This window comes from Muntiacus reevesi, chromosome 15, assembly GCF_963930625.1.
Source record: "Muntiacus reevesi chromosome 15, mMunRee1.1, whole genome shotgun sequence".
NCBI lineage: Eukaryota > Metazoa > Chordata > Mammalia > Artiodactyla > Cervidae > Muntiacus > Muntiacus reevesi.
In genome coordinates this window covers 7276425-7298146 of record NC_089263.1, presented here as the reverse complement: position 1 = coordinate 7298146, position 21722 = coordinate 7276425, and the positions used below count along the sequence as shown (strand labels likewise).

At 48.4% G+C, this 21722-nt stretch overlaps 1 protein-coding gene across 1 annotated transcript in view; it reads right to left on the bottom strand.

The window, feature by feature from the left end:
* LOC136147181 (protein FAM169B-like) overlaps window positions 1-20081 on the bottom strand; it is a 66271-nt gene extending 46190 nt beyond the window's left edge. The window contains exon 1 of the mRNA XM_065906444.1: window positions 20000-20081. Within this exon, the coding sequence (XP_065762516.1) occupies window positions 20000-20063 (64 nt within the window). The 5' untranslated portion in view covers window positions 20064-20081. The remainder of the gene's footprint in view (window positions 1-19999) is intronic.
* Between the last annotated feature and the right edge of the window lie 1641 nt (window positions 20082-21722).

The window sequence follows — 21722 nt, the reverse complement described above, 5'->3', positions numbered from 1 at the left end:
ATTCTGAGGTTTACAAAGAGAGGCAAAAGACAATACTAGAAGAGAACAAACTTGGAAAATGGATACTACCCAACTTCAAGATCGTGGTAACCCAGAGAGTATGGTATCAGGAGAACAGAGAGATCAATGGAACAGAATGTAGACCCAGGAACAGACCTACATGAATGTAATCTACTTCTATTCAGTCAACTTTGACAGAGGAGCTGGAAAAGGAATGGCAACCCACTCCAGTATTCTTGCTTGCAGAATCCCATGGACAGAGGAGCCTGGAGGGCTGCAGTTCATGGGGTCGCAAATAGTCAGACATGATTAAGCACACACGCATGACGGAAGAGCAAATGAACACAGAACACAGTCTTTCTAACAAATGATGCTGGAACAAATGGACATCCACATGCCGAGAAATAAATCTCAATGCATAACTTCCACTCTTCACAGACGCCACCTCTCAAACATAAACCAGTGCCGACAGAGATCAGGAAATATGAAGCACTTTGGACACGGCCCTGTGGACCTGGTGTAGGGAGAAGACAGACTTCAGCGCCAGGCAGGGCTCAGAGTCCAGCTTCTTCAATCGCTAGCTGCATGACCTTCACCCCCTGGCCCACCTTGGGTCCCCCATCTGTCATATGGAGCCCTCAACATCCTCTTAACCTGCCTTTACACAGTTCTGCTGAAAGAGCTCACTTCACTCAACTGCTTTACTCAAAGTGTCTGAAGCTTTTCAGTCATTTCCAAAGACTTCCTCCACCTGCTTCAAGTGTTGCTCTGGGATTCCAAAGAAGTATGAAAAGCCCTGGTTATTTGCTGGCTTTTGTCAGGGACACAATGGAAGCTCATGCTAACACCCTGTTTCTTCCTGGGAGCTCCCTTGCCAAACTTCTTGCTCCGGTTTGCATGGGAAACGTCTGCCTTTCTGCCCCACCTTGACCACTACCATCCTGTCCGCCACCTCCCAGTGTGAGTGGGGACATGTTCCTACCCACCGCGCTTGGTCCTTTTCCATCGGGGCACGTTAGCCGACCATCATGTTCTTTGCTTCCTCCTTCCAGGCTTGTGAGGACACACCACACCTGATCAAGGCGCACACTTTCACCTGCCCAGGAGCTCCCAAGATTTTTAAACCTTTCCCCTTGCCTAAGATTTCTTAATGGAGCTAAATCCTTTTTTATTTAAATGTCTTTAAATAAAACAATCACCTTTCAAAAGTTGGGTGAGGGAGAGCTGGTTGCCACCCGTCGCCTTGCACGGGGCAGGGGGGCTGTGGCAGTGGGGAGCTCTCCTGAGAAGGACATGGAGGAGCCAGGAGCAGCTCTGCAAGGATCAGTGACCTTGGTGGGGGACGGTGGCCCGTGTGCCCTGCTTGCTGGGCCCCCTCATCTGCCAGCAGCGAGAACAGGGGAGCAGCAGAGTGGTTCAGGGCCGTCCAGAGGCCGCAGTTCTGAAGCCCACGGTGCTCATCCAACCCACATGCTGCGTAGCTACCGTGAACAAAGCACACCACAAAGCCACCAGAGGAAGGCAAGTTAGACTCTGTCTTAAGACACCTACAACCTGGACGAGGAGACAGCACCCAGGACATAAAGCACCTCCGGCCAGGGAGGCCTCTGGGGCCACACCCTACAGACCATCAGCGGCCACCATGCTTCAGAGGAGGAGAGGAACAGGATACTATTACTGTCTTAAAGTAATAATATTCTCCAGAACCACATGTCCAAGCACCTACCAAGCACCTGGTTGTTTTATTTTCTCAGGTGAGGCTCAGAAGGGTTAGGAAACTCAAAGTCAAGTGCCTGCAAACAGCAGTGTTGGGACTGGACACAAACCGGGTCTCACTGGTGCCAGAGCCCAGCTCTAACCACTATGCTCCAGGTGCAGAATGGACAGAGAGATGGAGGACAGAGCCAGGACCAGGCCCTGAGAAGGTCGGAAGAGTAGGGAAGACAGAGATGAGAGGAGAGGTGAGGAGGTGGCAAGGCAAGATATTGATGAGCAAGGGGAGGCTGACAGGAAAGATATTAACACAGTGAACCTCACCCTGCACTTTGCGATGGGAAGGAGGCGATCATTTGTGCAGCAGGCACTTGACGCCAGGGACCCAGGACAGAAGACACTGCTCAGCAGGAGCAAGACAGGCCACCAGGCTAGGACGAAACACGCCATGACCAGCAGCCAAGGCGTGAGCAGCATCAGATGCCCGCTCGAGGGCTGTGTCTTCATCCACTCTTCCTGCTGTGACAGACACCATGGATGACAACACAAATTTACTTCTCACACTTGTGGAGGCTGGAAGTCTGAGATCATGGTCAGGCTCTGATGAGAGCCTTCTGGGTCACAGACAGCCAACTTCTCACTGTGTCCTTACGTGGCAGAAGGGAAAAGGGAGGCCTCTGGGGTCTCTTTGATAAGGGCGCTAATCCCATTTGAAAGAGCCCCACCCTCAAGACCAAAGCACATCTCAAAGGCCCCACATCCCAACCCTATCACCTAGTTGAGGATTTTAGCATATAAACTTGGTGGGTGACACAGACATTCGGTCTATAGCAAGCTGTCTGGAAGGGCTGGGGCAGAGTACCAAGAACAGGCATGAACCAGACTAGGTTCCGATGCTGGGGTACCTGGGGAGCAGGCTGAGGTACTGGCATTGTAATAGGTCTCTGGAGGAGTCCAATCAATGAGAGACAGGATCAGAGTGGTGGTTTCCGAAGAGAACATGGAGGTTGGGCCCAGGTGGGAAGAATTAGCCCTTTTGCAATTAAGAAGAACAAAACCATTGCTTAAGAAGATCACACCGGATTCGGGGGTGGGTTAAGGCTGCAGCCAGGGAGGATAGTGGGAGGGTATGAAGATCCAGTCAAGAAGTAAGAAAAGGCTGAGCTCAGCAGTCACGCTGCCGGGGAGGGGTAGGCCTGGGGGGCAGGGAAGACCACCTGTGAGCCAATCTGGCCCTAAGGCAGAAGAGACAGAGGAGGTGAGGCTTGAGCAGAAGGAAGTGGGCACTTCACCAGGAGGGAGTGAAGATGAGGGAGAGGTGTGAGGATTCCTGACCTGAAAAGCCTGTTAGATAGCGAGGTCAGGGTGGCCAGCGGGATACAAAACCCAAGCTGGGCAGTCAGAGAAGGTCCATGCCCCACACCATCACTGGAGCCCAGGAGGGAGGAGTTTTCACGTGTGTGTGTATGCAAGCTCACAAACACACACACACACTCTGCATGCGTACTATGTAGCTTCTTTGCGACCCCATGGACTGTAGCCCACCAGGCTCCTCGGTCCAAGGGATTCTCCAGGCAAGAGTACTGGAGTGAGCTGTCATGCCGTCCTCCAGGGGGTCTTCCCGACCCAGGGATCAAACCCTCGCCTCTTATGTCTCCTGCATTGGCAGGTGGGTTTTTTTACCACTAGCGCCACCTGGGAAGCCCTCAATCCCCTTACCTCCCCGTGATAACTGCCAGTTGTTCATGTTCTGGCCCCTGGTTCCCACTTCTTCCATCACAGCTGAAGGAACTTCAGGCAGGTCTGCCTGCTGCCCCCCACCCTCCTCCCTTGGTTGCTCCTCCGGAGTCTAAGCCACCACTGCCTTGTTACAAATCTAAGAAATATGTAGTTCCCCCAAAATAGAGCACAGTTAAACCAAAGTGACAGTCCATCTTCCTGAAAGCAAAATACACGTAGGAAAAAAATGCTGAAAAGTCCTGGCAGAGGACAGCACATAAACACATTCCAAGGCATTGCATGACTTTTATGCAACAGCGACTGGGCCGGTCAATAATTTGAGGGGAGGGGAAAAATACACGAGTTGACATGGCAACTGTCACATCGCATTACTCGGGCTACCATTTCCATACAGATGTCTTCCTTAAAGGAAAACACTTCCCCACACGCCCTGTGAACTCGGGCGCCTCTCTGCCAGGGAGAAGGGAACATCTGGTTTGCCTTGTATCCGCATCAGCCTCCCTGTGGGTCTCAGGCCCTTCTTGCTTTCAGCAACTTGGTTTCCATGAGTGGAGATTTTAACTCAAGGAAGATGGAGTGAGATGGGGATGCCTGGATGCTGAGGCCCAGCTGGACTACGGGGTGTTGGAGGCAGAAAGAAACCTACTCTGGAGCTAGTCTATCTAGGAAAGGCATCTTCAAAAATCACAGGCTGCACCCAGGCCAGCACAGCACATTTCTCAGGCCCGGGGCAGCAGAAAGAAGTGCAGACAGCCCAAGCTATAGTGGTAAAACCCTCAGATGACTCAAAGAAGCACCTCCCAGCCCCGACAATGGCTCCATCCTTGACACTCAGAATATTTTCCTTGGAGTTTCCCTGTTTTCCAAATACCATCAGTCCCTTGGTAAGAATGACATGTCTCTGTTTGTGGGATGCTGTTTTCCCCTACACTGACATCCAGCTCACAGTAAGTGCCATAAATTAACAGGGAATAAGGAAGGAAATCCCAAACAATAGCCAACATGTGTTCCCAAAACCCAGTGCTGTCACTGCAAATAGCTCTTCAATCTGTACCCGTCATGGCCGAGGGAAAACAGAACTCCTGCGATTTCCAGCACAGAGCTCTCTTAGAGCTTCTGTGAAGGCAGGTCCTGCTCAACCTGGGGGCGGCCTGACGCCCCCCCACACTTGCCCAACCACACGGGTACCTCAGCCACCAGGCAGAGCAGTTACTTAAATTGAGGCTCAATTTCTGAGGCTCTTTTCCCCCAAACTGTCAAGCCCACGCAAGTGGGATGCCCACTTGTAGAAGGCAGGAGGATGGGATCCATTTCAGGTTGATGCCTTCCTCCACATTATCCAAAATGCAAGCATAAAGGCATGAAAGATCAGCATTCCTGGAATGATAGGAAGCTGTACCAAGGAGACTGCTCACCAGGTGGTCCCTGGATCCTTGAGTCTGCGGGGGTCATCACACTTCAAAGCCAGGAAAACTGCAATTACTTCTCCACATACCAAGTCAGCAAGCCTCTCCTCCACTCCCACTATATTAGCCTGCTTTTCCCAGAGAGACAAAAATCACTTCACCGACTCACATCTGTAGGCTCACTCTGCAAACAGACGTGGGTTTGGCCCCATCCCTCCCACCCACCGGGAGGCTTGACGTCTCCCTCAAGGCACCCAGGGAGCCAGAAGCTGCTCTGGCCGGGTCCCCTCTCCCTGAAGCTCAGAGATTCACAGTTCCTCCCCCACTCCCCCTTCCCTGGTGACTCAAATAGTAAAGAATCTGCCTGCAATGCAGAAGACCTGGGTTCAATCCCTGGGTCAGGAAGATCCCCTGGAGAAGGGCATGGCAACCCACTCCAGTATCCTTGCCTGGGAAATCCCATGGACAGAGGAGCCTGGTGGGCTACAGTCCATGGGGTTGCAGAGAGTCAGAGATGACCTTCACTTTCTTATCCCCACTCCCATCTTGTGACCTTCCCCTCCAGCTCCTGCTCAAAACCTGTGCCGCCTGCTCAGGGGTGAGGAACATCCCAGAAAGACCCTTCCGTTCCTACAGAAGTTCCCTGGGCCTCTTGGGGCACACTTCACTCCCCCCCCCCCCCACCGCCCACCCTTGGTGACCCACCACCCACCTGCCCCAAACGCAGCCCAGACAAGGCCTGGCCCTGGGCCCACCGTGTCGCAATCCCCGCCCAGCCCACGACAGCCACCGGGAAGGCGGCTCCTCAGCGGCTCTGGTTTCAACTGAATGTTTGCCTTGGCTCTTGCTGTCACTGCAGGCCTAGAATGGGCACGCTTTTCCAGGAAAAAATCATCATTTTTTGATTCCCTGCTTGTTTTTCTCAGGGTGCACATGACATGCAATCACCAAAAACCGTAAATAAATTAGCAGCAATTTGAAGGATGAGTGTTATGCTTGGTCACAAAATGTCCTGGAGGCAAGCTGGGGGGAGCGATGTTCCAATCAGGGAAGCCAGCATGTGGTAACAAACACAAACATCTTTCCCCCCAGCCCGCCCCACTCCCCTTCTCCTCAAGGACCCTGCTTTCCATTTCTCAGCCTTCCGCCTCCCCTGCAACACACCCCACTCCCTCCAGGAAGAAAGAGCCAGGAAAGGCTGCAGAGCGGTGTGCAGCTCCGACCCCGTCCACACCCAGACCCCGCCTCCTATTTGACAGCCCCCAGGCCCTGCAGACAAGCTCAGGTTGCCCTCACCCCAAGCTTTTCCTTCCAGATCACCCAGCATCGTGGGCAGTATCACTGATTCAGGCCGGAGCCCAAGTGTCTCCTGAATTCCCCTCCTGCCCACTCCAGTCCATCCCAAACCCTGACGTTTCCATCGGGTGAGCCCTCAGCCCCCTCCTCTGGGTGCCCCCAGCCTGCTGGACCCCCAACACTTGTCCTTCCTTCTCTCCACCCTCTCTTCTGATCGTGACTAAGACATTCCACGAAGGGCTGAGATCCAAAGGCAGGAAGCTCCCTCCCGCCCCAGTCCCTACCCAGCCTCCATAACATCACCGGGCATCTTGCCCACTCCCCCAGCACGGCCTCCCCACCAGTCGGGGGCCAGGAGCATAGAGAAGGCATTAAGAAAAGTGAAAAAAAGTGAAACTGCTAGTCACGCAGTCAGATCCAACTCTTTGTGACCCCATGGACTGTAGCCCGCCAGGCTCCTCTGTCCATGGGATTCTCCAGGCAAGAACACTGGAGTGGGCAGCCTGGGGATTTTTCCTGACCCGGAGTGCGAACCCAGGTCTCCTGCTTTGCAGGCAGATTCTTTACTGTCTGAGCCACCAGGGTCTCCCAGGCTTTATGAAAGTAAACTTCAAAACATTCAGAGAAGGGGGTCAGCGAGACTCAGGGCCAGAGTTGCAAGGTGGGGCGCTGCCTGGGATGAGGGGGGCCTCCCCTCGGGATCCCTGGTGCCTCTGTGGGTGCTGCTTCAGGCCCAGAGTGCCCAGCCCTGCAGGGCAGAGAAATGGCTATGTGCCCACTGCGTGCCCACCAGCCAGCTGGACGCTGGGAGAGAGGAGAGGTCCCAGCAAGCGGGCAGTGGAGAACTTCTCAGGCCTCCTACCTTCTGCGTTGGCCAAACAGGCACTTCCCCAACAAGGACTCCATGCTCCTCCTACACCTGGCAATACTCAAGAGTCCCCTTATTCTGGAAACTTCTGTAGCACTGCGGCATTGGGTCTCTGACATGTGACTCAGTTACAGACTGCCATTTTTAATCAGCCTCTGGACTTTCTTTGTCCTGCCTTCTCATCATCAACTACTAGGTTTTATAAGGGAGGAAAAAAGACAACAAACAAACAGATATTGTCAGGAGAGCTGAAAAAAGTCTGACAAGTTTCCTGACAAGGAAAACAGGAAGAGATCATCTAGGAAAAGTTTCCACGTGGCCTAGGAGCCCTCAGAGAGCTTCCATCAGAAAGGGCAAATGCTAAAAAGGACGAGCATCAAGGGTAGAAGAAGGCCCCACACGGCCAAGGTCCCCAGGCCCAGCACAGCCTTGTAAGATCAAAGTGTGAAAAAGCGGGCAGGGAGGAAGTTCAGGCAGGCCAGGAAGACGGTCAAGGAGACAGGAGAGCTCCCTGGGGAGGCTGTTCAGACAGAGGAGAGAGCCTGAGGCAGAAACACACCCTAGCCAGAGGCGCTAAGGGCCACAGGGAAGCCTCTTCACTGGAAAGATGACAATGGTGGTTTAGTCGCCAGGGCGTGTCTGATTCATGCAACCCCACAGACTGTAGCCCGCCAGGCTCCTCTGTAGCCCGCCAGGCTCCTCTGTCCATGGGATTTCCCAAGCAAGAATACTGAAGTGGGTTGCCATTTCCCTCTCCAGAGGATCTTCCCAACCCAGAGATTGAACCCAGGTCTCCTGCATTGCAGGTAGATTCTTAACCAACTGAGTTACCAGGAGGCCTCCAAATTAGGAGTGGGCAGCTGGAAATAGCGGAAAGGCAATGGACTGCATTAGCTACTTTTACACACCAGTCAGGATTGCTGCTATCCAAAAGTCTACAAGCAATAAATGCTGGAGAGGGTGTGGAGAAAAGGGAACCCTCTTACACTGTTGGTGGGAATGCAAACTAGTACAGCCGCTATGGAGAACAGTGTGGAGATTTCTTAAAAAACTGGAAATAGAACTGCCATATGACCCAGCAATCCCACTCCTGGCCATACACACTGAGGAAACCAGATCTGAAAGAGACACATGCACCCCAGTGTTCATCGCAGCACTGTTTATAATAGCCAGGACATGGAAGCAACCTAGATGCCCATCAGCAGACGAATGGATAAGGAAGCTGTGGTACATATATACCATGGAATATTACTCAGCCGTTAAAAAGAATTCATTTGAATCAATTCTAATGAGATGGATGAAACTGAAGCCCATTATACAGAGTGAAGTAAGCCAGAAAAATAAAGAACATTACTGCATACTAACACATATATATGGAATTTAGAAAGATGGCAACGATAACCCTATATGCAAAACAGAAAAAAAGACATAGATGTACAGAACAGACTTTTGGACTCTATGGGAGAAGGCGAGGGTGGGATGTTTTGAGAGAACAGCATCGAAACATGTATATTGTCAAGGGTGAAACAGATCGCCAGCCCAGGTTGGATGCATGAGACAAGTACTCGGGGCTGGTGCTCTGGGAAGACCCAGAGGGATGGGGTGGGGAGGGAGGCGGGAGGGGGGATCGGGATGGGGAATACATGTAAATCCATGGCTGATTCATGTCAATGTATGGCAAAACCCACTACAATAATGTAAAGTAATTAGTCTCCAACTAATAAAAATAAATGGAAAAAAAAAAAGAAGTATAAGCCTCTAGGCTCAATGAATGCACATCTCAAGGGCCAGAAGTTCTGCAAACGAGAAGTTGTAACCTTTAGTCACTTGGAGCACAGGACGCTGCAAGGGGCTAGAGAAATGCATGAGCCAGCGCTGTTCTGGCGTGTGAGTGGAGGTGCAGGCCTTGGAACCAATGCCTGGCTCCTGAACATCTCTGCCTCACAATGCTCTGGAGTGAATTATGGAAGATGGTCTCTAAGTACCCAAGAAAAGAACGTCCAGAAAAGGCAAATTGGCTTTTCTGATTAGTGTTCTAGGCTGGTGTTAGGAGAATAATGAAATAGAAGTCATCTTACTTTCAGCAGCCAGATTTTCATCCGTTCTTAACTGCAGGTATGGTGGGCTACAGTCCATGGGGTTGTAAGAGTTGGACACAACTTAGTGATTAAATCACCATTATTATATTATTAATATATTAATTATATTATATACTATTAATATATATTATATTATATACTATTATAAAGTCTCCTGACATTTTATGAATGTCTCTTGAAATGTATACTAAATAATGGGTTGGAAATGTGTTTTGTGGTATAATGACTACAAATAAACTAATAATGAATTTTAATAAGCATTTCTTAAATACTTGTATTAAAAATAAAGAATGCACACCTTCAGAACTTCAAATGATATTAACTATACAGCCAGAAGGAAGAGTTACTATAACTGGATGAAAGGACTTATTCTTCATACAAAGTTTTCTTAGATTTAATACCAAAAGCAACAAAAGAGCAACAAAAAGTAGACAAATACGATATAAATATTTTAAACTTTTGTGTTTCTAAGGATACCATCAAGAAGATAAAAAGATAACTCACAGAAAAGGAGAAAATTTTTATAAATCTGATAAGGGACTTGTATCTAAAATATATAAAGAATTCACATAACTCAATAGCAAAAAATAAAACAAATAATGTGGTTAAAAAATGGGCAGAGGATCAGAGTGATACTGTGGTTTACATTAAGAAATATATATATATATATATATTTGGTCTTTGACCCATTTCTGGCACAGTACTTCTAAAATCCTTGAAACTTTTTAAGTGATGAGAGCTGGGAGTGAGTGAGTGAAAGTCACTCAGTTGTGTCCGACTCTTTGCAACCCAGGAATTCCCCAGCCCAGAATACTGAAGTGGGTAGCCTTTGCCTTCTCCAGAGGATCTTTCCAACCAAGGGATCGAACCCAGGTCTCCCGCATTGGAGGCAGATTCTTTACCAGCTGAGCCACAAGGGAAGCCCGAGAATACTGGAGTGGGTATTCGATCCCTTCTCCAGCGGATCTTCCTGACCCAGGAATCAAAATGGGGTCTCCTGTATTGCAGGTGGATTCTTTACCAACTGTGCTATCAAGGAAGCCCTGAGAGCAGGGAAGGTGTCGCTTATTATATTAATGAGGTGATTTTGGGACCCACCTAAGGATGAACTCCTTATTGCCAAATTCAGACTTAAATTGAAGAAAGTAAGGGAAACCACTAGACCATTCAAGTATGACCTAAATCAAATCCCTTATGACTATACGGGGAAGTGAGAAATAGATTTAAGGGACTAGATCTGATAGACAGAGTCCCTGATGAACTATGGACGGAGGTTCGTGACATTGTAGAGGAGACAGGGATCAAGACCATCCCCATGGAAAAGAAATGCAAAAAGGCAAAATGGTTGTCTGAGGAGGCCTTACAAATAGCTGTGAAAAGAAGAGAAGAGAAAAGCAAAGGAGAAAAGGAAAGATATTCCCATTTGAATGCAGAGTTCCAAAGAATAGCCAGGAGAGATAAGAAAGCCTTCCTCAGTGATCAGTGCAAAGAAATAGAGGAAAACAATAGAATGGGAAAGACTAGAGATCTCTCCAAGAAAATTAGAGATACCAAGGGAACATTTCTTGCAAAGATGGGCTCGATAAAGGACAGAAATGGTATGGACCTAACAGAAGCAGAAGATATTAAGAAGAGGTGGCAAGAAAACACAGAAGGACTGTACAAAAAAGATCTTCATGACCCAGATAATCATGATGGTGTGACCACTCACCTAGAGCCAGACATCCTGGAATGTGAAGTCAGGTGGGCCTTAGAAAGCATCACTACGAACAAACTAGTGGAGGTGATGAAATTCCAGTTGAGCTATTTCAAATTCTGAAAGAAGATGCTGTGAAAGTGCTGCACTCAATATGCCAGCAAATTTGGAAAACTCAGCAGTGGCCACAGGACTGGAAAAGGTCAGTTTTCATTCCAGTCCCTAAGAAAGGCAATCCCAAAGAATGCTCAAACTACTGCACAATTGCACTCATCTCACACGCTAGTAAAGCAATGCTCAAAATTCTCCAATCCAGGCTTCAGCAATACATGAACTGTGAACTTCCAGATGTTCAAGCTGGTTTTAGAAAAGGCAGAGGAACCAGAGACCAAATTGCCAACATCCGCTATATCATCCAAAAAGCAAGAGAGTTCCAGAAAAACATCTATTTCTGTTTTATTGACTATGCCAAAGCCTTTGAGTGTGTGGATCACAAGAAATTGGGGAAATTCTGAAAGAGATGGGAATACCAGACCACCTGACCCACCTCTTGAGAAACCTATATGCAGGTCAGGAAGCAACAGTTAGAACTGGACATGGACCAACAGACTGGTTCCAAATAGGAAAAGGAGTACGTCAAGGCTGTATGTTGTCACCCTGCTTATTTAACTTATATGCAGAGTACATCATGAGAAATGCTGGGCTGGATGAAGCACAAGATTGCCAGGAGAAATATCAATAACCTCAGATATGCAGATGACACCACCCTTATGGCAGAAAGTGAAGAGGAACTAAAAAGCCTCTTGATGTAAGTAAAAGAGGAGAGTGAAAAAGTTGGCTTAAAGCTCAACATTCAGAAAACTAAGATCATGGCATCTGGTCCCATCACTTCATGGGAAATACATGGGGAGACAGTGGAAGCAGTGTCAGACTTTATTTTGGGGGGGCTCCAAAATCACTGCAGATGGTGATTGCAGCCATGAAATTAAAAGACGCTTACTCTTTGGAAGGAAAGTTATGACCAACCTAGACAGCACATTAAAAAGCAGAGACATTACTTTGCCAATAAAGGTCTGTCTAGTCAAGGCTACGGTTTTTCCAGTAGTCATGTATGGATGTGAGAGTTGGACTATAAAGAAAGCTGAGCGCCAAAAAATTGATGCTTTTGAACTGTGGTGTTGGAAAAGACTCTTGAGAGTCCCTTGGACTGCAAGGAGATCCAACCAGTCCATCCTAAGGAGATCAGTCCTGGGTGTTCATTGGAAGGACTGATGCTGAAACTGAAACTCCAATACTTTGGCCACCTCATTCGAATAGTTGATTCATTGGAAAAGATCCTGATGCTGGGAGGGATTGGGGGCAGGAGGAGAAGGGGACGACAGAGGATGAGATGGCTGGATGGCACCACCGACTCGATGGACATGAGTTTGAGTAAACTCCGGGAGTTGGTGATGGACAGGGAGGCCTGGCGTGCTGCAATTCATGGGGTTGCAAAGAGTTGGACACAACTGAGCGGCTGAACTGAACTGAAGGATGGGATCTGGAGAAGGCAATGGCACCCCACTCCAGTGCTCTTGCCTGGAAAATCCCACAGATGGAGGAGTCTGGTAGGCTACAGTCCATGGAGTCACCAAGAGTTGGACACGACTGAGCGACTTCCATTTCACTTTTCACTTTCATGCATTAGAGAAGGAAATGGCAGCCCACTCCAGTATTCTTGCCTGGAGAATCGTGTGGATGGAGGAGCCTGGTGGGCTATTGTCCATAGGGTGGCACAGAGTTGGACACGACCGAGGTGACTTATCATCATATCATGGATGGAACCTGGGCTTCCCTCATGGCTTATATGGTAAACCATCTGCCTGCAATGCAGGAGACCTGGGCCCGATTCCTGGGTCAGAAAGATCCCCTGGGGAAGGAAATGGCTACCTACTTCACTATTCTTGCCTGGAGAATTCCATAGACAGAGGAGCCTGGCAGGCTACAGTCCATGGGGTCACAAAGAATCAGACACGACTGAGTGACTAACACACACGAGGATCGCAAGGATGGGACCTTGTTGCCAGGAGAACCAACCATGTGATTAGAGAGCTTGAATTTTTGGTCACATCCCCCAACGTCCAGGGGGAGAGAGCTTAGAGGTTTAATCAATTGCCAACGGTCGGTGATTTAATCAATCGTGACTATGTACTGAAGCTCCTATAAAAATCCAAAAGGACTGGGTTCAGAGAGATTCTGGGCTGGTGAACATGTGGAGGCATAGAATCACGCGAACCTCTGGCTTATCACCAGTCAGAGAAGGAACTTCATGGGCTTGAGACTGGCACCTAAAGGGGGGAGCAGGGGAGTCTGGTAGGGCTGACACCTTCACCTGTAGACTTCAGTGGTCTCTCCAGGCAGTGTCTGAATTGAGTTGAACAGAAGAACATCCAGCTGGTGTCTAGAGACCTACTTGATGCTGTGGGAAACCACCCACTTCCACATCCTGGAAACTGGATCTCAAAACACATTTCATCTGAACAGACATTTTCCAAAGACATACAGATGGCCAACACGCACACGAAAAAGTGCTCAACATCACTAATAATCAGAGAAATACAAACCAGAACCATAATGAAGTATCACCTGCCATCTGTTAAAATGGTTATTACCCAAAAGGCAAGAGATCATGAGTGTTGGTGAGGGTGTGCAGAAAAGGGAAACTTCACGCACTGTTGGTGGAGATGTAAATTGGTGGAGATGCAGTCATGATGAAAAACAGTATGGGGGGGTCCCTTAAATTTTTTTCAAACAGAACTACCCCATGATTCAGCTATCCCAATTCTGGGTATTAATTCTGGGTATTAATCTAAAGAAAAAAAAATAACTTGAGAAGATATATGCACATATATCTACACAAAAGCGTGTGTAAGAATTTTCACAGCAGCATTACTCATAATAGCCAAAAGGTGGGAACAACCCAAATGTCCATCAGTCAGTAAACAGATAAACAAAAGGTGGCAAATCCATACAGTGAAATAATATTCAGCCACAAAAAGTAAATGCAGTACTAAAAGATGCTAAAGCATGGATAATCCCTGAAGGCATTATGAATGAAGAAAGTCAGATGCACAAGTCCACACATTGCATGAGTCCATTCATGGGAACTGTCCAGAATAGGCAGATCTGTAGAAACAGAAGAAGTTGCCTAAGGCTGAGGCGGGTAGGGAATTGGGGTTGGTTTCTTTTAAGGGTAATGAAAATTAAGTGTGGTGAGAGATGCACAACTCTGTGAATACACTAAAAACCACTGAACTGTATGCTTTAAATGGGTAATTATATGATACGTGAACTACAGCTCCATAAATCTCTCTGTGTGTATACATACATACTTATAGGAATAAAAATAGTCCTTCCTGTGGATTCAAAACAACTACACAAACATTGGAGGACAAAGGCACGTCTTGACAACAAGTTTGCATTAAAAGCCCAGGGGCTGGTTATGCCCGGTAATGAGCTGTCAGCTTTGGGCTGGTTCTGCTGAAATGCCGAGGTAATTTTGTGGAAACAGAACATCCAAGGAAAGAGGTGTGGTCTCGCCAGCCACCCCTCTCCTCCCAGTTCTCTGGCCCCGGTCTTCCAGACGGCTCCTGGGAATCTTGATACAGGGCAGATGCTGACTCAGCAGGTCTCAGCGGTGCACAAGCTCCTGCGTTTCTAACAAGTTCCCTGGTGACACCTGGCTGCTGGGGCATGGGCCACCCCCCTGAGCAGGAAGACAGGAAACCGAAGCCCAGAGGTGCTAAATAGCTTAATCCAGGCCACCCACTCACAAAGGGCAGAAGATCCGAACTCAGGTCTACTTGACTCCAAAACCCAGCATCTTTCCACCAGACCACCCCTGACTCAGGGTCTGGTCACCATGCCCCCACGGAAGCCAGATCTGAGAGAAGGACTGGGAAACGGCAGGCAGCTGGAGCATGAGACACGTGGCCATCTTAAACGAAGACGCAGGAGACACGGCAGCTGGCCGCAAGTCTGGGAAGACCTGCCGTGAGGGATGACTGTGCCCACCTGCCTGAACGGCCCCTTGGAGGGCGGTAGGTCCATGAGGAGACATCTGGACACATCAGTGTGGGCTGCTTAAGAAGAACATCCTAATGGAGCTGTCCCAGGGCAGGGCAGGCTCTCCCAGGACACAGGAGCCCCAGACGAGAAGCCAGAGCCCCTGACCACACCCTAGTGATTCTGGCCTACCTCTATTCCATCTTCTGTGTGTTCAGACGCTCAGTCGTGTCTGACTCTTTGCAACCCTATAGACTGTAGTCCATCAGGCTCCTCTATACCACCGTCTTAGCTCTGTCATAAAAGAGGCATCATGTGCTATGATTATAAAAATAAATCTTACAATGACAAATCTTTAAATTCTAGCTAAGGGTACTCTGCTGGGAGACCTATTTTCTTCCTTTTTTTAAAGGAGGTTTAACAAGTATTCTAAGCGTTACAGCCATGTTAATAGGAAACAGAAACTCTTTCCTTGATACATTTAAAACGGAAATAAAATTCAAAAAATCATCCTTTTTCTCCTTCTGAAATTCAGCAGTCCCACTTCAATCATCTTGGAAAGCACTGGGCCTAACGATCTAAACGCCCTTTCGACCGTGAGCTTCTGGACCCCTGCCTCCCTTCTGTAAAGCTAAACAGCCCTAGTTTCTCGAGCCTTGTTCAAATGGTTTCAAGCCCTCTCATCCCCCTGTTGCTCTCCACAGATAAGCACCAGTTTGTTTCAGCCGCAGCTTGAGCAGCAGCAAAGAGAATGGGGCTGTAATTGAGCGGGAACATCTTCCTTCCATTAAGACAGCCCTGGTCCCATCTGCTTCCCAGCCACCCCCACTGCAGCACCGGGGGCTCCACGCTCCAAGGATGAGAACGCAGGTTCCTTTCCTTTTCTCGGTGAGGTGTAGACGTACAGCTTCCCTGGCCTGTCCTTGATCTCTGGCTGCTTTGGGACAGACTGCATGATATTCATTCAATGAGGCAGTTTGGGATTAGCAAAAAGAACAATGGTCTTACCGTGAGAGTGGTTCCACAACAAACTAGATGGCCTTAGCATGGGGTTGCCTTCCCCTCCATAAGGCTTGCAAGCAGAATCTGCCAAGGAAGTAATTCAGCTACCGAAGCCTGGCCAGCAGTTGATGGGAAGGCCTCCCATTCTACCGTCCTGTGCCTCTACAACGCAATACTCAAAGACAGAGAAGAACATGCAAAGATGCTCCATGATGGAAGATTACTTCTAATCCCACGCCTGCTCTCTGCCCTGGATAGTCCAAAGCATCAGATTTTCTGCCACAGATCATTTCATCCTCACAGCTACTCTGTGAAGTAGCTAAGGTGTCATTTTGCAAATGACCAAACTGGGACTCAGAGATGCCAAACCATTTATCTGGGTCACCCAGTCAGTTGGAAGAGCTAGGACGCCAAGTGTGTTGAGTCTGATACCAAAGTCCACGTTCATCTCATTCTCTAAAGGTCCTGGGTGGAAATGAGAGGAGCAAACGGCCATCAGCTGAAGGAATCTGGAACACCAGGATGAGCACTTTTAATTCAATATGAGAGGTAAGAAAAGACAACTTTTTTGATGAGAGGAGTTTTTTTCATCTTTGTAAACACTTGAGGTCAGTTAATAATTTAAAAACAAGAGGAATAGTGAACGAGGGGAAATAAATGGAAGACAGGGCCCTGGGGGAGGTGCAGAAGCAGCTCAGACAGGGAGGCTCCTGGCAGCCCTTGGCTGTGTGCCCTCGGGGACAGAAACCAGCCTCCGATTGAGAAACAGCTGAGCGTGAGCACGGCAGGGAGCAGCCGGACAGATGGGACAAGGGCACACGCCTCTCAGACCACCTTTACGGAAAGCACGTCCCCAGCTTCTTACAGGAGAAAGCTGGAAGGCTGCATTACAGGCAGACCTCATTCCACTGTACTGCATTTTACTGTGCTTCACTTTATTGCATTTTTTTTTTTAACAACAAATCGAAGGTTTGTGACAACCTTCGGCCAGTGTCATTTTCCCAACAGTAATTGCTCACTTGATGTCTTTATGTCACATTTTGGTCATTCTCACAATATTTTAAATTCTTTCATTATCATTACACTTGTTATGATGACCTGTGATCAGTGATTTTTGATATTACTTATTACAAAAAGATTACCATGACTTTTTGAAGTCTCAGATGTTCTTGCCTGGAGAATCCCAGGGACGGGGGAGCCTGGTGGGCTGCTGTCTATGGGGTCGCACAGAGCTGGACACTACTGAAGCAACTTAGCAGCAGTAGCAAATGATAATCAGCTTTTTTTTAGCAATAAAGTATTTTTAATTAAGGTGTATACATTTTTTTAGACATAATGCTACTGCACACTTAATAGATAATAGTATAAACATAATTTTTCTATGCACTAGGAAACCAAAGAATTTGTGGGATTCATTTTATTGCAATATTCATTCTACTGCAGTGGTCTGGAACTTCCATAAGGTCTCCAAGGCCTACTTATACTCACATCTTCACAGTATTCCACCATGAACATTAACTGCTTGCCACCAGGGAATTCACAATTCTGGGATGTCTTTCATTTGCTCACAGGGTTATCGGAAGTTACTGTGATAAATAACTCATACACAGTCTCAGCAAACAGCTCTGATCCCTTTAGCTTCCATCTAACCACACAAACAGGTTTTCCAGGCGGCGCTAGTGGTAATGATCCCACCCGCCAATGCAGGAGACATAAGAGGCTCGAGTCCCATCCCTGGGTTGGGAAGATCCCCTGGAGGAGGGAACGGCAACCCACTCCAGCATTCTTGCCTGGAGAACCCCATGGACAGAGGAGCCTGGTGGGCTACAGCCCAAAGGGTCATGAAGAGTCAGACAGGACTGAAGCAACTTAGCATGCATGCAGACAACCACCCACACACACAAACACGCAGACCTTCATGAATGCCACTGGAAAATTACAGAGAAACTAGGGCCAGCCTTCTCGAAGGTCACAGGTAAGCACATGGCTGAAGCGGCACGTGTGTCAAGAGGCTCTGTGGTACCACTGGTTGCTTGGGAGTCCACATGTCTCAAGCCACAGAGGAGCATTTATGTATGATGCCCACTTCTAAATACCAGAGTAAAGAGCACAAGGTGTGGATAACACCTGAGCGCTTTTTGGAAATCATGCAAAACTTCAGCAACGATCATGGAGCCCAACAGCAGGAAAACATTTGAAAACTTTATTTAAAGCTCTATGAAACATAAAGAAAGGTCCAGAGTGATATTTCTTAGAGCTTATGAATATTTATTATAATACATTCTCGAAAACAACCGAAAAATTAAGTACAATGGAAATAGGAAACAGATTTATGAGTCAGTCATATGTTTTTACATTATGCAAATGCAGTTAAAGACCTTTAACCAGAATATTGTTAAATGCCAGAAAAAGGCAGAGGAGAGGGCTGCTGATATTTGGACACCCTCTTAAAATTGGCAAATGATATTTTCAGAGTGTTTTGACAATCTGTGAGCACCTCCTGTTACTTTCACTAACCTGGGGCATTCAAGGCAAAATCAGAGTCCTGGGGTTATCCCAGCCCCCTTGTTCAACAAGGACTTGGCCAAACAGGAATAGGAAGTGTCCTAAACCTTGACCAGAAAGCTCTCACACACAGTTCAGCCAACCCTAGCCCTGAAGCAAGGAGGAGGCTTCACCAACATGCCCAAAACTCCAAGACAGCTAACTAAGCACACTCGTGTCTCAGGGTTAGTAATGAGAGAAGCATTCATGACAGTTATGTGCTAAGTAACATTCTCCAGTCAAGGATGTCACTTTGGGCCTTATGATACCCGTGGAACGGGGCATCCTCTGACTACAGGCCTGAGATGGACACACAGGGTGAAAGGCAAAAGTTCATCCCCGGGGAGCTGGAAAGTTGAAGGAGGCCCCTTTGGCAAAGTGCAGTTGAAGACCCCTAACCCCAAACTTTCAGCAGATACCGAATCCTTGAAGGAGGGGTAACTCACTAAGCATTGGTTTGGTTTTTTAAATTTCTTACTAGGAAAGCAATATATGGTCACTGAGGGAAATCTGTGAAAACATATTAAAGTATAACAAAGGAGTAAATTTCTAAATAGGATTGACCTTATGTTGGGGCTCCCTTGAGGTCACAGATGAGGAGCTCTACTTCCAGCTTGTTGGGTGGTCTGGGCTCCAGGCAGACTGTTGGGCTGAAACCCTCTCCCACCCCACACTGCTCACCGCCAGCGGCCCCAGGCCCGCCCCGCCTCCATGCAGCCGAGAACAGCCATCCACGTGAGCTCAGAGCACTCACCCGAGAAACTGAAATTGGTCACAAACAGGTCACGATGCAGAGGAAGAATAAATGTGCTACTGACTACATAAATTTCACCACCAGAAACAAAACCCCACCAGATCATCACCTTGCAAAAATCCCCTACCCTGAACCAGCTTTCCTCATCCAGTCTGGCAGGGATAAAAATGGTCCCTGGGCTTCCCTGGTGGTTGAATGATAAAGAATCTGCCTGCCAATGCAGGAGATGTGGGTTCGATTCCTGGTCCGGGAAGATCCCACACGCTGCAAAGCAACTAAGCCCATGCATCACAACTATTGAGCCTGTGAACCTCCTCTAGAGCCTGGGGGTCATAACTACAGAAGTCTGTACACCCCAGAACCCACGCTCAGCCACAGGGGAAGCCACCGCAATGAGACAGTGGCCCCTGCTCACTGCAACTAGAGAAAAGCCCACAAAGACCCAGCAACAAAGACCCGGCACAGTCAAAAATAAGAAGAAACGAAATTAAAAACAACAGTCCCTGCACTTCACAGGGCTGCGGTGACCCTCCAGGCTGTGCACGCAATGCTGTTACTAATAATAAGAACAGCACGTGTGACACTCAGAAGCAGCTCTGAATACCGTGACTCTGGGCCTGAAGGTGTCTGGTGTCTTTAATACAAAAATCAACACGTGTGTCAATAAACAGAAACCATAACACTCTCATGGATCTCTAAAAGATGAAAATAAATCAGTTCCGCCTTGGTGTTCTAAGTCCAGCCAAAGAGTACAACCATCATTTCTGAGGTATTTGATTCCATTCATCGTAAACAAATCAGAATTCTCGTGTACTAAATTCATTAATAACTACTAACCTGTCTTTGTGTCCTGGGGATTAACCAAGACCAAGATTTTGTGTTGAGGTTCATCACGGTGCATGGTGCAAAAGCAAACAGACGAAGCTTCAAGTTTAACCTGGAAAAAAAAAATCACCATTTGGTTCTGTCTTCACAGCAAGAGCACAAGAAACTGCTGGACAGTTAAGCCAGCACACTGCTCGTTCAGAGAACACGGTGGCACAGAGGCTCCTCTGACAGGACGGAGGAGCAGGAACACGGAACCCCAGGCACTCGGAGCTAAACACCAGCGCAGCCTGACAAGGGCCCCTCTTCCGTCTCCCCCAGCAGACCCACTCGTCCCCTCCCTTACCTGGCTCCCCGATAACAGCCGACTGGCTCCTCAGTCCTCGCGGCCTCTCATTCCATCCCCTCTGGCCCCAGCAGCCTTCCCCACCCAAATCCCCGCTGGGTCTCCACCTGCGAAAGCCGGAGGCCATGTGAGGCCCCACCTGCCAGGCTGACCTCAAGGATCCTCCTGTGGCCACTCTGTGCAAACAGCCTGAACAAGCCTGAGAAGTGACATGAAAGTTGCTCAGTTGTGTCTGACTCTCTGCAACCCCAGGGACTAGACAGTCCATGGAATTCTCCAGGCCAGAATACTGGAGTGGGTAGCCTTTGCTTTCTCCAGGGGATCTTCCCAACCCAGGGATCGAACCAGGTGTCCCACATTGCAGGCGGATTCTTTACCAGCTGAGCCACAAGGGAAGCCCAAGAATACTGGAGTGGGTTGCCATGACCTCCTCCAGGGGATCTTCCCAACCCAGGGACTGAACCCCGGTCTTCCGCGTTGCAGGCAGATTCTTCACCAGCTGAGCCACAAGGGGAGACAAGCCTGTGCCCACCCGCAGAGCCGGGCTGCCTGCTGCCCTGGCTCAGGCCCCTGCCAGCAGCCTCGAGAAGCCCACACCCTCTCTGGGCACCCAGGCTGTCCTCTGGCTCTGAGGCGCCCGGGGGGTGAAGAGCTGCAGCGCGGCACGTGTGTGCTCATGACCCTAAGGACTCCAAGCAGGGTCTCTGACACTGGGTTGCCTTCTCTCAAGTGCCCACGTGCCAAGTCCTGCCCCCGGCCACCAAACCCACAGGCCTCAGCTCCTTAAGCAAAAGGACAATGCATTCCACAGCCAAGTCTGTTTTGAAAACCGAGGAGAGTGGAGGAGAATGAGAAAAGGATGTGTGGGCTGAGTGAGGCAGGCAGGCCGCCTATAAAAGTTTATAGCAGACCTCCATGGTTTCAGAGGACTGCTTCTTAAATCCTGAGACCCGTCATCATTTTGGTACCTGACTGTGTTCCGGTCACCTGAACGAAGAGTCCCTGAGCTGGCCCCTGAGGCAACCACGTGAGGCCCTCAGACTCACCCAGCGGACAGCCATTATAAGGCCCTTAGAAGCAATATGTACGAAGCATCGTATCGACATGGAAATACGTTTATTATAGACAATATTGTATTCCGAGTGCGATCCGCATGTTACAAAGGCATGCCCAGAAATAAAACCAACAGAAACACTCCAACATGTCCACAGCAATTAACATGGGTGATTTTATTTTCTCTGTCCTTTGCTGTAGTTCTCAAATAGTATACACTGAGCATACACTGTTCTATAACCAGGAGAAAATCAATAAGTATTATTGTATTTTAAATATGATAAGACAATTTCAAGACTGAAAACAGAGTTAATTATGAACAGAAAAGATTCTGGG